This window comes from Paramormyrops kingsleyae, chromosome 3 (genome assembly GCF_048594095.1).
Source record: "Paramormyrops kingsleyae isolate MSU_618 chromosome 3, PKINGS_0.4, whole genome shotgun sequence".
NCBI classification, from domain to species: domain Eukaryota; kingdom Metazoa; phylum Chordata; class Actinopteri; order Osteoglossiformes; family Mormyridae; genus Paramormyrops; species Paramormyrops kingsleyae.
Window position 1 is genome coordinate 26,463,395 of NC_132799.1, and position 16,545 is coordinate 26,479,939.

Here is a 16,545-nt window from a genome sequence, read left to right on the forward strand (position 1 = left end):
TCCCGATCCTTGCCACTGTAAACTGCCCCTCCAGATCCTTGCCACTGTAAACTGCCCCTCCAGAACTTTGACGCGATCCATCACTTCACTGCAGCACTGGGAGCATGCACCCATCTGTTAGGGCCGATGTTTCACTGATGCCGTCCTGGAACAAACCAAGGACTCGCTCTTTCAGATAGACACCCCACCCCAGACGCGGCATTCTTTCTGTACTCCCACGGTTCCACAACGCAGACTATTGGCACTGCCGCCCTCATGCCGATGTGTGATGCACTTAACATACGCATTCAGTCTATGTGCATACATCTCTTTGTAAGAGATTCCCAATTACCATGATACTTTCACACAAAAAAATCTTTGTTGACTTAAATGAGTTAATGAGCTTCATCGATTTTGTCTGTCTGGTTCCCTGATCGGGTTAGTACAAAACCTTTTAACAACCCCCATGTAATTATCTGTAATTATGGCCTGCTGTCAAGAGACATGGTTGAGAAGGGGAGGACTGTGAAGCGTGGAAGGAATTGTGCCTTTGTGGCAGAACCGTCCGATAGAGAGAGACGTGATCGTACCCTCAACGAGCATCCAGCCTTTCCGACTTCAGCCTGCAAAATACTGACCATTATAAATCACAATACCCACGATACATCTTTCGCTGGCATGGTGACTTCACTTTGGTGCTCCCACCTATGGGTCTTTCCATTTAGTTTTGTTTCTATGGACCTGTTCTTCTTTTAACATTACAGATGCATGCTATCACTTTCAGTACTACAAACATATGCTCGAAGTGCTCAGTGACAGAGACTACGATGGTAACTCAATCCCCAGCAACCACACCAGTTTTTCTTTTTCACTCACATAGTGTTGGAACACAGGCTGTCCATCACTTAGGACCATGTACGTCGAACGTGTCCATTTCTAAGCAAAGAAACATCTCCGATGACTGACCTCTGCATTCCCAGGCCATGTTGACCTAATCCAATGAAGAAGTGCTCTACAGCGGAGGAAAACTGAGTCATCCACCGGGGGAAACTCGGGACAGTATCTGTGCAAATAGAGAGCAAGGACCTTATAGAGTGTCAGCACCTGGAAGAGTGAGATCGCTGACCCAGGCACGTGGTCCGGTGCAGGTGCTAGACCTCCCGGAAGATCAGCAACGGCCCAGCGACAAGGACCTCCATCTCACAGACACAGCCAGACGCAGAGTCCCAACCAGCCACTGCACAGGTTCACGGAGCTGTCACAAGATGTCTGACTCAAATCATTGAATTCTCAGGGGGAAAAAAAAAAATCTGCTCCAAAAATGAAGAGGGCATTAACGTCAACCTGACGCTGTTTGCTTAAGTAAAAACGGCGCGATAGCAGAGTTTGGAGGAGAAACAGCAGAGGCCAAGTGGCACGGTACAGCATGAGCGAGACAAACAGTAACCAAGATTAACACGGAACTGGGCATACGACAGACACAGGAGTCATAAATGCAAACCAGTACGCCAATGAGAAAATGGATGCGAGAGAGATTCCATGTACACAAGCTCACGCATTTACACTCACAGCAAGGAGCAGAAGATCCAGAGAGACCCCAGGCCTTTCCTCCATCACACCAATCTGACTACAGTGATTAAGCCGTGTGTACTACTGACTAATGATGACACACAACCCAGGCCGCTAGTAATATGCCGCCCGCACTCCTGGCCACGTCGCTGGGTGTCTTCGTCAGGTTATCCGCACGGGTGACAACTCCTCCCAACTCCGATCGTCTCGCTTAATTCCCGAATCCCATGGAGGTTCTTTTACAGACCCAGCAGGCTGGATGAGAGGCTTCGGTTCCTCCCTGCATTCTTACTGATGCGCCACATATAACCATTATTTTTATGTAATCCTGACACACACACGACAGCGAGGCTGAGGCGCAGCTGAGGAAGACCCAGTGCGAGACTGGAGTGTTGGCTTCTTTCTAAACAATGACTCACCCTCAAACCAGGCAGAGTTCACCCGGCTTCCCCACAAATATGACTCAAAACGAACTCAGATCTCCACCTGACCGGAGCCTTTGTCTATCAGAGCGCATTGCACAGTCAGTAACGAAGGCTGAGTCTCCAAGCAGCATTGAGTAAAGATTTACTTCTTCACACAAGAAGTAAATCATTGTAATTACTTTGCTCAACAGGAAGTCCTACCTCCTCAGGGAATAAACCTTTCGGTCATAAGTCAGGTTCCTTTACTATGATGCCACCTGCTGGTGGTGACTAATAATACATGCCATTGTCACATCCATGCCATTGTCACATCCAGTCATAAGTCATCCCCATTCTCTAGGCCTTGTGTAACCTAAACCAACCGAAGAATCACGTCTTCATGCGGGGGCGCTGTTTGACCACATGATCCCCCCTGCCCTGCCTTACCCCCCAGACGGGTTTCCCCTCTGACTCTGGCTGACAGCGATGGTTCAGATGCATTCGCTAGGGGTGAAATCTCCCCCCACTGCTCCCTGTAGTGATTTATTACAAGGCACAGAGCCAGAGCCAAACCTGCCACAATCATAAAATGTTATGGTTCTGGGAGCAAAAGTGTCATTTAGGAAAGGGTGGGGAGGGGGACCGCTCTCTGTTCTTCAAAAATGAATTTCAGGCCTCATTTGTCGATGCTGAACCTCTTTTTCACACCCCGTTGGCTCTATGCAAACATTCAAAGCATTCTGTCCAAAAGGTAGGATGCGGGAAGGGTGGCGTCTCGGAGGTAATGTCTGAGCGTGGCAGCCTGACAGCCTGTCCGCCCTCTGCACTAACCAAAGGGGAATGTCTGATCATTCCGGAGCCCCCTGCCTTAAGGGGCTGTCCAGCTGTTTTTGGTGTTCGCTGGTATCCATCATCTTTAAATTACAGTTATTCTCTTCCAAAGAATTAGCCCCCCCCCCCCCCCCCTGCTGATTCACGGACCTGTGGGCCGGGGAGCCATTTTTCATATGCAAAACCCTTTCTTTGAAGTTCCACTATAAATGACACCTGTGAAACTGCACCGATTTTATGAAAGCCAGAGCATTTATTTTGGGTTTTAATGAAATGACCGGAAACCCGCAGACATTCTGACATTTTGTTTTTCTGCTGTCAAGGCGAGTTGGAACAAGAGCTGGGGGGGAACGTTGTGGTGGTACTGGAGAATTCTGTCTGTGATTTTATAGCATTGTTGAAACCAGGCCGTGCGTCTTCACTCTCAGATGAGCCCTGGCCTCTGGTTTTATGTAGATAATCTACTCTTTTTATGGTTCTCTTTTAACACCTGCTGCAGAATTGCACTTCAATAGAACCTTGTCTTCGTCCTTGTTAAAGGATGCGAATGAAGACCACTCCCATGTTTCCTAATCGATCCTGCTGGCCTGCCCCAAAAGGTGGCTACTTTCAGTTCATGATAGAGCTTCCATGAAAGGTTTTCCATATTTGCCTTTTTTCTGAATAACTCTATAGTCAGTAAGATTTATACATTAGTACCCGTCGCCCAGCCGTTTCAGCTGGCCTCTTCATCGTCCCTGAGGTGGCCACCTCAGGTGCTGGTTTTTGTACTTGCTTCCATTGGATATCGGCCACCAGGAGAAAATACCAACTTGGAAGTTTAAGGGACACTGTGCCACACAACACTAAAAACAAAGGAGAATGTAAAGATTCATTCCTGGCGAAAAGGGGAACAACCAGGTTGTTGTCTAGTGTTTACCGTATGACCAGTTACCAGAAGTGTCAAACCAACTAGAGGAAATCGAGGCAAATAGCACAGCGCTAATGCTAATAAGTGAGAGGCCATGATAGGGAACCAATATGGATGCCTTGGACCTCTGCTACTTTCAGCCAAGGCTCGCCGTACAATGGCTGACGGAAGTGTGGCCGGTTCCCAGCAGGTGGTCTTTTAGAACCCGATGTTTTCTGTGTGTGTACTCTCGACACTCGAGGTCACTCAGGAACATTAGCATTAACACCCTATTGCTCTTGGTAGCGCATATGCTAACCTCCATGTTTAAGTCCCCTCTGCGGCGGTGAAGCCGGAGCCCAGTTCGCCGTTGCAGTGCTGCCTGTGGCCGGACATGTAATCCGCGTTTTGTTTTCCCCCCCCCCACTTTATGTAAGCTGTTGCTTGCTCCGAGACCCGCGCCGCTCCTCTGGAAGCGGGAGCGCTTGTCAAATATTCAACACCTCAAAGCTTTCACATCGGGCAGGAATCGACCGGCTGGGGAACACTGCTCATTTGCCACTGGTGTAGATCGCGGAGATGGCGGCAGTGGGCAGGCGGATCTCATTAGCGTGTCCTCCAGGGCAGGACCTACAAGAGGCCACCTGGGATGGGGGGTGGAGTGGTGATTAATGCAACATACTAATGCAGATACCAAACTCCCAGATACTCAGTAGCATGCTACACACTCATCTCAGTGTCTGGACTCTCCCAAGCAACCTGAGTTCTACCTGACCCGGAATGAGCCTGTGTGCTGTGTACAGAATTCCAACAGAACAGTCTTTCCCAATCCGGTCCTCAGGGACCTGCAGACGGTCCACATTTTTGCTCCCTCCCAGCTCCTGGGAAAATGTGGACAGTCTGCAGGTCCCCGAGGACCGGATTGGTAAAACACTACAATCGAACATAAACAGCCCACACACAAAGACAGACACACGACTTTTCAGCAATTTGCCATCTATCGATCTACATGCAACCACCTCAGACATGATGTCAAAGTCCCAAGGATCAGGCTGCCATTCTATGGAACACTTCAGGGGAGGGCCAAAGCAAGCAAGCGACTCTGGGCAAGCTTTTCCATGCGTGGGAGTGACAGAAGCAGAGAAGATCATAAGGAACAGAAAGGGGGAGAGCAAGGAAGTGGGAAGAGGTAAAAGAGGGGGGGGGGTTTCAGAACCGGAGATGCCTCGTGCATCAGGGGCTTAAAGCTGAATCGATCAAACGGGACGAGAGGTCATGTCAATGCAGCGAGATAGACGGGATTACTGCAGCGAGATAGACGGGATTACTGCAGCGAGTGGGATTAGCTAAAAAAAAAAAAAACGGCAACAACACAGAGTGCGTTCTTAAGCGGCTTGTTAGGCCGTAATCTGGGGCCCGCAGAGGGCAATCCCATTGGCACTCCAGCCTCCTTACTCTGGGTCCCCTCATTACGGCGCCATGCGGCATCAACACGCCACCGTAACGGGCCGGTTCTGCCTCGCGCATTAGTCACGGCATATAGGAGAAACCAGCACCCTGATCGACGCCGCTTCACATATTCACAGTGTGCACACCAGACGCCGTAACTACAAGGCAATGTGCTGTACCGACATATAATTGTTACATTGTTACAAGTATTAGTTAACTGGTAATTGGTATAATGCATTTAGCTAAGTGTGCGTCCGTCACTTCTGCATGTGTCACCGAATTGACGTATGCAAATGCACATGAAGGAGGGAAATTTAATTGGTTGTCTTTCTTCCCAGTGTGAGAAGAGAGCAGCCAATAGCCTGCGAAGCCTCTGCAAGCACATGGGGTAAAGATTACCAAGTAAATCGGCCGCTCTCCTGCCTTCAAGGAGCTGACATCTAGGTGAACGACATCACCTTTTAATTTAAATAGCTGCCCTTAGAACGTCGGTCGATGGCATCTGCAGGTCCTGATCCAGCCTGGCCCAGTTTCCTTCTTCATATTCTGTCTATTTCCACAAAACAAAAACGATTACAGGCACCAGCAAAAAAAATAAAGCATAGTACCACCCCCTGGTGATTTAGCAAACATTCAGCTGTAAAATGTGGTAATTACCAGCGAAATTAAGGAGAGGCATGAAAAGGGTGATTTCCTAAGGGCACAGAAAATCTGTTTTGCTCACAAGGGACACGAACAAGTTGTTCTTAAACACCAACTCCACAGCATTCCGATCACAATGCATGAAGAGCCAGGGGACCAACAGGGGCTGGACGGTGACACATCCTGTGACAGGAGGACTGTGTTCCATCCAACCGCGATCCGATCCGCGGGTACCCAGCCTGACCGTCGTGTCACAGTATGACCGAATCGCACGCCGAGTGCTAAGCACAAGCGGAAAACGCTTTTCCCATCAGTCCCTGGGCGTGATTGAGGAATCTGACAAGTCAGGGCCATCAGACGGCTCCTCAGATTCTGCGCCACCTTGTGTCACGCTTGCTGTCAGACAGAGTTTGATTTATTGAAATAACTTCACCCTGTGACATGAATTTGTAATGCTATGTTCCTTCGGTAAATGAGCTAGAAAATTAATTAAGTTTCCAACTAAAAGACAAAGAACCGGTTTATGGATATGCCTCTTACAATACCTGGTAAGCTTACCGTAGTGTCTCATGCTTATGGGCACTGTGCTTTGTTTTTTTTTTGTAATACATTCTTTTCTATTAATTACACATAAATGTAATATTGTTTGATTGTTGGCAGATATGAGAAGAAAAAACTCTCCCAAACTGAAGGTTCAGGACTGGGCAGGTTCAGACTCATACATGCTAATGAGGAGACAGGGGCCGCTGGTCTGCCCTCTCAGGACGGACTGCGTGTTCTGCAGAAGTGCAAACCGGATAATCAGCTCTGCCGACCCCCCCCCCCGCTAAGTAGCCTCAAAGTCTTTTGCTTCTCGATGTGACTGGTAATCGATCACGTTGCTGGAGGCGCCCGGCTGAAGGTAACGAGTTCACCCCGTCTGTGAGAGGCATCTCCAGAACCATGCGAGGGTATCACTGTGAACCGTGTCCAACCCATGCGGGGACACTTCCTCCGTGGCCAACGTGGCAAAGCTGAAGGCCATCAAAGCCATCCCAGTCCACAATTTATGTCACAAAGAGTCAAAATTTACTTCTTCAAAAGTATAATCTTTCCTGGAAGAACATGGCAAGGACTGCCTGCTGGTAATTCCAATTGTTTTGCATTCCAATGTTTTGAAGCACTTTTCATTAGTATTGACTTGACAGGACCTTCCTTAGATCTTCTTCTTGATTTCAACTCTAACTCAACTTCATGAAGCCTATTGTGGTTAACAAACTGTGAGAAGTGAATGAACATAGATCATCATGTCCTGGCAAAGGGGAAGACAGAAGGAAAACCAATACAGGTACCGTGTCTACAGATGCAGCATCCGGTGTGGTTAGGGGCTAAGAAAAAAACAGAGATATATGTTTTATGAGAGATATTAGATATCTGTACCTTCCAGGACCTTACAGGAAGATTTAAAGCTCTCTCTCACTTTCATATATGTGTGTCTTTGTGAATCATAGTATGACGGAACCAGTGGAAACTAAAGAATTCCCGTGTACCTGCACTCTTACTCGTACAAATGGCAAACAAAGCATCACTATCATTATCTACACAAGATTTACAGACTGTTTAAAATATTCATAACAGCTCCCGAACTAAATTGGCCATTTTTTTGTCCAGAGTTTGGTCATAATGAGATACTATTCCTGCTCATGGCATGTTGTGAACAGTCATTATATTTTTTGCTCACAATGCAGGATTTTTTTTTTTGCATCCTTTTACAGCTGGAATTTTCTGGGTCACATAAAGCAAACTGAATGTAGAGTATTTCATTTGATGAGCCACAGGGGTTAACAAACATGACTTGGATGTGTGTGAATGCAGGGTCAGGCTGTTGACCCAGACCCCAAATCCTACACGAAGCTGTGCTGCAATCCCCCCCACACACACATATACATGCACCACTCCATTATCTATTCACGGCGGCCGTCGGATGAAACTCCACAGAGGACTATTCATGCGAGAACCATTGCCGGGTATAAATAGCTTCGGATTTACTTCCGTGCGATTTACCCTGGGACTCCATTCGGGACCCTGAGAAGTAATTCGCATGCAGTCGGCGTATTTCTGAAGATTCTCACACAGAACGGGACCTGAGGCCTGCATCAGAGCCACTAAGAGGCATGGGCTACTGGGCCTTCTGAAGACCCCACCCAGAAGGCCGTACCCCGACACGGGCCCCGGAACCAGGGTCTAATACAATCCCTCCGCCCACGGGTGGCATTAGAGATTCTGGGCCCCATGAAAGCATATCATATTGGGCCCCAATCCAATTATGTTACAAATATTTTAGGGCCCCTGAGTGACAGCGGCCCTTGGAATCGTCCTGACTTACCCCCATTTATGGCGTCCCCCCGCCTCCACCCCCAGCACACGCACACAATCATGGCATCGCACAGGCAAAACCGCACCCTGATTTGCTGACATTTCTTGATGCTGTTATCCTCTCCGCGACAAGCCGCCGGCGTTCTCCCTGCAGTTCCCAAACCAACCAGTGGGCGAACACTCGCGCCACAATGAAATGCACAGTCACCCCATCCCTTCAAGAGGCAGCAGAATCAGCCGCGCTGTCGATTACATATATCTACGGCATCACTAAAGCCCAGCGGTGTCCAATTACATAACGTGGCTCCAGGTTCACAGCCCCACCTCCCAGGTGATGGGGTGGACACCCCCCTCCCGCTGCCACGTCGCTCCCGTAGCCCGGGGAGATGGAGGGGACAGCTACCAGCACAAAGTCTCTGTACTGCCAACAGCCGGCGCCCATCCTTCATGAGGAGAACTGGGTTTTTCCAATGGACCCCCACGAGAAAGACGTGGACGTTGCTATGGCTACAGGCAGCCGCACCTTCCATGTGTCTGACAGCGGAGTAGCATGCAATGGTCAATTAACCCCCCGGAGCCGTTAAAAGCGCAGGACTGGGCCTCGCGGCACCAGTAAAACTGCGAGGGAGCGAATTCGGGAACAGCAAGTGGCGTCCGAGATGCCATGACGATAAACGGGGGCATTAGCGGATTACAACCAGACCCCACGGACCCCAAACGGGGGCGGGGACAACAAAGATTACGCGGCAAATCTGACAGACAGCGATCACAAACTGCACTCCCCTCCATCTTCCTACGGCCCTTCATGGTCCCCCTACACCCTTTGGCATCATTTTTACAACACTGTCACAGACATAAGCTCTTCTACATCCTCATGGCTCATCTGCGTCCAATTATCCTTCTACATCCTTTTATGGCACTACTACATTCTCTCTGTACTATGCTATTTCTCTACTACACTCTCTCCGTACTATGCTATTTCTCTACTACACTCTCTCCATACTATGCTATTTCTCTACTACACTCTCTCCGTACTATGCTATTTCCCTACTACACTCGCTCCGTACTATGCTATTTCCCTACTACACTCTCTCCGTACTATGCTATTTCTCTACTACACTCTCTCCGTACTATGCTATTTCTCTACTACACTCTCTCCGTACTATGCTATTTCTCTACTACACTATCTCTGTACTATGCTATTTCTCTAATACGCTCTTTTAGAAACTCAGGGGTTGGGACAGGGGTTTAGGCATCTTCTCAGCTTACAAAATGGAGGTCTATGATACTTTGCAGAATGGGATGAACCCACACAGGGCTGCGGTCCACCTGCACAGTTAAGGCATTCAGGTCTGCCATTGGTCGGCACACTGCAGCTACGCCCTCCAGTGGCACACTCCTGCCAGTGCGGCCTGCAGCATGTTGAAGCTTCTTCTCCCTAAGGCTCCAGCTTCCCTCTCTCCCTCTCTGTAACGTCATTGCTGCTTCTCTCACAGAACCAGTGGTGATATTTCCCACCACCGGAACCATGCATTTGCGTGGGGACCCCGGGGGTTGTGGTTTGCCCCCCCTGCTGGCCACAAACAATCACTACATTAAATATTAAATAAACGTGTTTCTTATTTAGAACCAGAAGCAGCATATTCTACTAACTAGCTGGCTAGCTACGATCTGACACTACTAACTAGCTGTTTGTTTAGTTTTAAAAGTAACTTTTTCAGTGGGGCCCAAAAAAAAAAAAAACTCACCCCTCCCAGAACTGCATTATTTCTAAGAGCCATTAATAAGACCCCCAGATGCTCAGATTCTTCTGGTCTGTTCCGTGGACTCCCTCGCGTGCGTACACCCAGGCTATGTCCTCACCACACACTCCAGAGAACAGAGCGCACTCTCAGGCCAAACCAAAACCATTTCACACCATGTTTACACCCACAGAACCACTCAATATGTCCGTGCCGAGCCATCCATCACGCCCAGGCCAGTTTGCTCCAGATGAGCCAGTGCAGTTCTTCACAGTGCTGCTCCTCTATGTGCTTCAGAGAAGACAAAGCCATTTTCAGGGTAACCTCCAAGCTGAGATATCACCTGCTCCTTTGGAGGATATCAGGCTGACAGCGAGTACAAGTTCATTCTGAACCCAGTTTCAAATTCAGACCTAAACACATTCGGCCCATCCTGTGCTACTAAACCTGCAGTACCTCAAGTGGACAACCCCACGGCATTCTGGGACGCAGGAGCAATCATTCGGCATTTTAGGACCACAGAAGCACCTAAATGCCAAGTGCAACATATTTCTAAACGCGCATCAATTTAAAATTCATCATCCACCCCGTTAACAGGAAGTTGAACAAGGCGTTCATAGCTACCTGAAGGAAAAGCCATGTTTTATAATTAGGTTTCAAAGTACAAGCGTTGCTCTTTATAAATCACACTTTCATGTAATGAGACAATGATCATTCCCGCTAGGCTGGAAGATGTTGCCAGAGCCCTTCATGCCCAGGAGGATATCGGGGGGAGTCCAGGGCACAGCAGGAGCCGTATAACTTCTGAGAGCCGCTCCTGGTGATGTGGGACTGAAACTGCAGTGCACTCTGGGAAAGCAGGGGGAACGGAGGCATCGCGAAACAGGGAGGCCGGTCTGTGCCCTTGGGGAGGCGCAGACAGAGACGAAGGCGCGATTTCTGCGCCCCTACCTCTTGATTTCACACTTTCGCGCGTCGACGTGGAGAACTTTGTTGGCACGAGCCGCCCGCTCCACCCCCAGCCATTTATAGCGCTGGTCTAATTATAAACATCTGTTTCCGTGACCCCCCCACTTTCCCCCTCTCTAGAGGGTTGTACTTCAAAATAAAGAAGACGACTCCGAGACAGATAAAGATGAATAATGTGTTTCCTCCTGACAGGGCAGTAAGAGCGGATTTCCACTAGCAGCCTGGGCTGAGGCTGCAGCTTCCTGTCGCACTAAGAATTGTCACGTGCACGAGGAGGCCACTTTATAACAAAGCTCAAATTTGTTGACGCAGATTGTTCTTCTTAACCAGAGAAATAAATTCTCCTAAGATGGTGCCAGTTATATAGCACTATATGATTAATTCTAAGGAGTATTTCTATATTTTTGTGGCTGCTCAGGAATCGTTAAAATAAATAAATGTCTCGGCCGTTAAGACTGATGGGGTGTGAGAGCCGCCCATCCCTATCTCGAGACATGACAGTCAACACGTTGTCACCTTCACGGGCCATTCTCTGGTGGGGGGGGGGGGGCAAAGGGCCTTGGGCGCCCCCCCGCTTTCAGCTCCAGCTGAGCTTGGCGTCTATGCTGCTCCTTCTTGGAGGAAGAGGGCAATTAGCAGCCCGTCCAGTTATGGCCGTAATCGATAACCGGAAGAGCCCAGCCACTCTGTCGCCATGACGAGTCCAAGGAGCCCAGCCGCACGCTTTAGCTGTAACCTTTCTCTAATTGGACAGCAAGCTCCAAGGCAGACATATAAGAAAGGTGTGGGGGGGGGGGCACATTCATCACGGCCCAATCAGAGCAAAGAGTCACATTTAAATGCCATTTGTAAATACAGGGATTTCATGGCCCATGCTGGAATGGCGTCACATGACTTAATGCAGCAACCATGTGACCTGAGGGGAACCTGACTTTCTCTACCAATAGCAGGAAAGCTTGTCCATCATGACACCCAATGACTTTTTGCCATTTTCTCGTGGCCGGGATTCCGCTATTTTGGGCAGCGGGCTTCGCTAATATCCATATCCACCATCCACCTGCACACTCCTCCGATTTCACCATCCATTTTTTTTGCCGCTGACATATGTTTTTATCATGAATTATATATGAGACACGAAACATGAGACGAGCCATCAACCATAACAAAATAAAAATCCAATATTCTTCCCTCCAAATAAAACCACCTGGACACTGAGCTCATTACGAGGTTCGCAGACGCCAACGCAACGAGGGCAGCGAGACTTTAACCAAAAGCTCGGAGTTTGCATGTCGGGCCCTCTGAGGGTGCGGGTGGGTGCGAGTCAAGCTCCAACCCAGAATCACATTAGCCATAGTCCAGTATGATTTATGGAGAGCACGTTGGACCCGGGTTAGGTGAGGCAGGTTCTCAATGAGACTGACTGTCCTTTAATTGTTGTCATAGCTGCGCATTACGAGCTACGATTAGAGGACATGGAGCAGTTTCATAGCCAAGTCACTGGGAGCAAGTCAAGGCGACGAGTCAGAGCGACGAGTCAGAGCATGGCCTCCATTCTGCTCAAAGCATAGTGGCAGGTACAGCCCAAATGGACAGCAAGGTAGAGGAAGCCTGGGCCAGAAGCAGCACCCACAAGCCTTAGGAAAACCCCCCCTCCAACCACATAATATGAGGACCCCCGCCCCCCCCCCGCCAAAAAGGATGGTGGATCCCCACCTTAAAGAGCCGCAGGATGTTGGCGACCATGATGGACACGGAGCTGGCGGAGGCGCCGATCACACCCACAATCTTGTCCGGCTTGGCGAAGATGGGCGGGTCACCACTGGCACAGCGGACGTCAGTGGCGTCCTTCTCGATGAGCGCCTGCACGAAGGTGAGCGACTGCTCCAGGGCGTAGGTGTCCCGCGAGCAGGTGTCCAGGACGCGGGCGCCCAGCGTCACGTTGGGCAGCAGCTCGGGGTCCTTGTTGATCTGGTCGATGGCGAAGAGCATGGCTTCCAGTCGGTGGATGCCCTTCTCCTTCTTGAGCTCGCCGCAGGGCACGCCGCGGTCGCCGCGGGCGTGGACGGGGAAGAGGCCCCCTAGGATGATGTCGCCGTCCAGCCGGATGGAGTGGGCATGCTCCTGGGCCTGAGCCTCTCGCATGCAGCTCAGCAACCAGCAACACCTGACCGTCAACAGGAAGATGCGGCGGCAAGAGACAGGCGGCTTCCGCGAGTCCCTCGCCATGGCGGCAGGGCGGGGCGGGGCGGCGTGAGCGGGCGCGTGGGGAGGCGGGACTTCTGGTGGTCGCAGCGAAGGGGGGCGGTCCGGCAGTGAGCACGGGAGTTAGGGGGGACCATCAGTGCCCCCCCAGCCAATCAGAGTTCAGCCTCGGACCCCAAGCAAATGCGGGGGCCTACCGCCAATCTTTATAACATCCCGGCCACATGTGGCACGCATCTCAAGATGAAAGCGAAGGTGGAGGCAGTGGATTTGAGAGCCGGGGGAGGGAATCTCAGATTGAGGCCACGGAGATCACAGTCCTGGGTTCGAAGTGGCCTGACAGGAGACAAGGGTAGGAAGGAAACCTTAATATCACGGAGATTAAACACTCAGCACCGCGAAACGAAACCTACAAGACACACCAAAACAGATGTAACAAGCATAGCGCCTGATGGTCACGCTTGCTAGGGATGGGGGCGAGGGGGGGGGGGGCGGTATAAAAGTGGTATAACCTGATGACATCAGGAGCAGCAGCTCAATCAGCAGCCTGTAAAAACTCTCCACTTACCGCGCCTTTATTTAGGCCGCTAATTTACTTGTTTGCTTGTCGCTTAAGTTAAACGATGATTAGTTTATTAGAAATTAGAAGCTTGTTCAGCTTCGACTCCCAGCTAAATGACACACCGCTACCCCCACCGAAGAACAACCGTCCGCCCTTCGGAGCCGTGAAAATAATCCCATTGCATTTGTGGGCTTATCAGCAGTGCCAAGTATTCCGCTAGCATATATATCGCGTCTATCTTGCACAATAAATGAGGCTTTCCGTTTGGGAATTAAGTCAATATCCCCCGTCACCATCTCCAAAATTTCTTTTAATAAGAACGGGCGTTTTATGCACCCGATTGCAAGGTAAAAGCATTTTATCTTCGTCTTAACTATGTAGCTCATTATTATTAGCCCTCATTTCTCATCCTGCTGCAGGATGACAGATACAAACTGGTTTTCGTTAAATGACTAGTACCAGCTATCGGTTTTTGGTTCACCTTAAGAAGTTACGGTATTTAAATTAAGACCACAACTCGGTGTGAACAACCTCTCCTACTATTCTCTCGATCTGAAACAATCGATTCATTAACGCATAAAAAGAGTTAGATTCACAAAAATACCTCAATAATCTCAAGTGTTGAGTCGTTTTTAACGAGAACGAAAAGTTTCGTGTTCAGTATTAAAAGTGCGCATGTAGGCTGCTGGTAGGTTAGAGTGTAACAGCGCTCTGGCGTCGGATCAAAGGCTCTTAATGAAGCTGGAGCCCATCACGGTGCAATAAGACAGGGCTGCTCCCCCCTCTGCGGGTGATAAAGCGGGCTGTGTGCTGGTGATACGGGGATTAATGCGTTACAAATAGTAAGAATAAAATGTAATAATAAAATAACAGACAACCCACCGCACCCAGCTCCAGATAAGGAGGGAGACGTTTCGCAGATCGTCTCCGTTGGTGCGGTAATACGGAACTAAAGCAGACAACTGGGTTAAATGCCGGTTTTTGCATCATTATGCGCATAAACATGTAATCAGATTTTTAAACTCATTGCTCCAATGATCCAGTGATTTACAACCCCCCTTAATGTAGGATCTGAATAAATTATACAATGTTTAAATTACTTTGCGTCGTACGTATGTAAAGGTACCTCGATATCTACCATCTCAAGCCAGTTTTCCTGAAGGCTTGACAATCTGTAGCCCATCTTAAATTATAAAATTCATTTTCCTTAGCATAGTCTTTACAAATATCCTAACTGCAAAATCGTACTTGTAATTAAACATTCACTGATTATCATATAAACCATTGTGTGGGATCAATTAATCAGTCAAAGAGAACTGAGATGAAACCGGATAGCTTTATCATCTAAACCGTTATTACGGAGAGAAAGAAAAGGCACGGTATTACACTGACAGGCGAACTGTGTCCCATTTCTCTTTCTAATTTATATGAATAGGACTGGGCAAGCCCGTTCCACCTTCTTCTGCTGATTCAATTATAATTTCTTCAGCCTAACAACTCTCAGCGGATCGTGTTGCTCTGCTCAGAAACTGATAGCTTTCGGCTCTCTGTAGCAATACGGTGAAAAACGCTATTTCTCTTTTTCCCCTCCTCTCGCTCCCTCATACCGCAACTGTTATGACATCGTATTTCATGCTGCGGATCAGTCAAAGCGCACAGCCTACCCACCTAAGGACTGGCGTTTCGTACAACCTGTCGTATAAAAAACTTCAGCAATGATGGTAAAAATCAAGCGCACATAAAGCAAAATAGTCCTCACAAACATGACTAGCAAAAAAATGGAAACTCTTTTGAAAGAGCGCCATTTATTAAGCATCTAAGCATCAACACCACATCTGATAACTGCAAAGGGTTGCGAATGTATATCCAGAATAAAACTGTGTAATTAAATCTGATAAGGAGATAAGGCGTTTCATATGCCCTTTCCTTTGCCATATGAACACTGATGGGTTCGTGCCGATATATCCTTATATCTCTGAGTCTGGATAAAAACGAAAAACGATAAGCATAGTGAAAAAACAGCATATTTTGTTCGTCATTCAGATAAACACGCGAGGATATTTTTTCGCACAAAAGGCGTCTAAACTTTAAAGATGTAATGAAATTAAACAATTCTTTAGATAGAAAAGTAATTTACTTAAGTTTTCCTGTTCAGTTTTTTAAAAAGCTACTTCCGACGATGCAAGTCGGACGTGACACGCCTGTATTGAATCTCATCCCAGAAGCGCATTCCTTCGCTTTCCGCTGTAGGACTCCACTGGGAAGCTATACACTTTTCCATATGTTGGGGAAAAAACTGCTTCATCTCATTTTCTACCCGTGCATATGAGAGATTAATCACAGCTTTCCATCAAAGAACCCCGTTTATACGCTCCATCAGTTATTGACATACGAGAAAGAAATTTTAGGCTATATGCAGGTAAGCCGAAATTGTTCGGACGCACCCAGAGAGAAGTCATCCGGAATTTGTCGTAGGTTAAAAACAAGGAGAGAGAAACAAGCTGAGATACTAGGAGGCGATCCACAATCTACCTGCTGCTCGGTGACTCACAGACGGTCCCGCTCCGAAGATGCGCCAGTGTCTGTTCCCGGTGCTGAAAGGGACAGCGCTGAGCCGGAGCCGGAGCCGGAGCCTGAGCGCGTCTCATCCGAGTGAATCACAAAATACTCCCACCGGCCGTGATTGGTCCCTGCACTCCCTCAAATGAAGCAGCACCGCTTACCGGCACTTCAGTTGCTCCGCACGCTGCCCGGGATTATTCTCACGGTTGTCTTATATTAAAGAGGCACAATTCAGGAGACGTGGCCCCGAGAGGGGCAGGAGAGGGGGGGCCACGGAGGGCAGCATGGCATCTAAAGAGGGACTGGGAATTCGGCAAACAAAACTAAGTCTAATTTTCATAAAAGAAGTAACAGTATTTTAACCGAGATTCACAATTGCACTTAACAGAC

General features: G+C 48.6%; 1 protein-coding gene across 2 annotated transcripts in view; it reads right to left on the reverse strand.

The window, feature by feature from the left end:
• LOC111857075 (metabotropic glutamate receptor 8-like) overlaps window positions 1-16,269 on the reverse strand; it is a 116,432-nt gene extending 100,163 nt beyond the window's left edge. For both annotated transcript variants that reach the window (XM_023837580.2, XM_023837574.2), the window contains exons 1-2: window positions 16,126-16,269; window positions 12,543-13,367 (exon numbers count right to left, since the gene is read on the reverse strand). In XM_023837580.2, coding sequence (XP_023693348.2) covers window positions 12,543-13,055 — 513 coding nt within the window. In that variant the 5' untranslated portion in view covers window positions 13,056-13,367; window positions 16,126-16,269. The remainder of the gene's footprint in view (window positions 1-12,542; window positions 13,368-16,125) is intronic.
• Window positions 16,270-16,545: the final 276 nt, after the last annotated feature.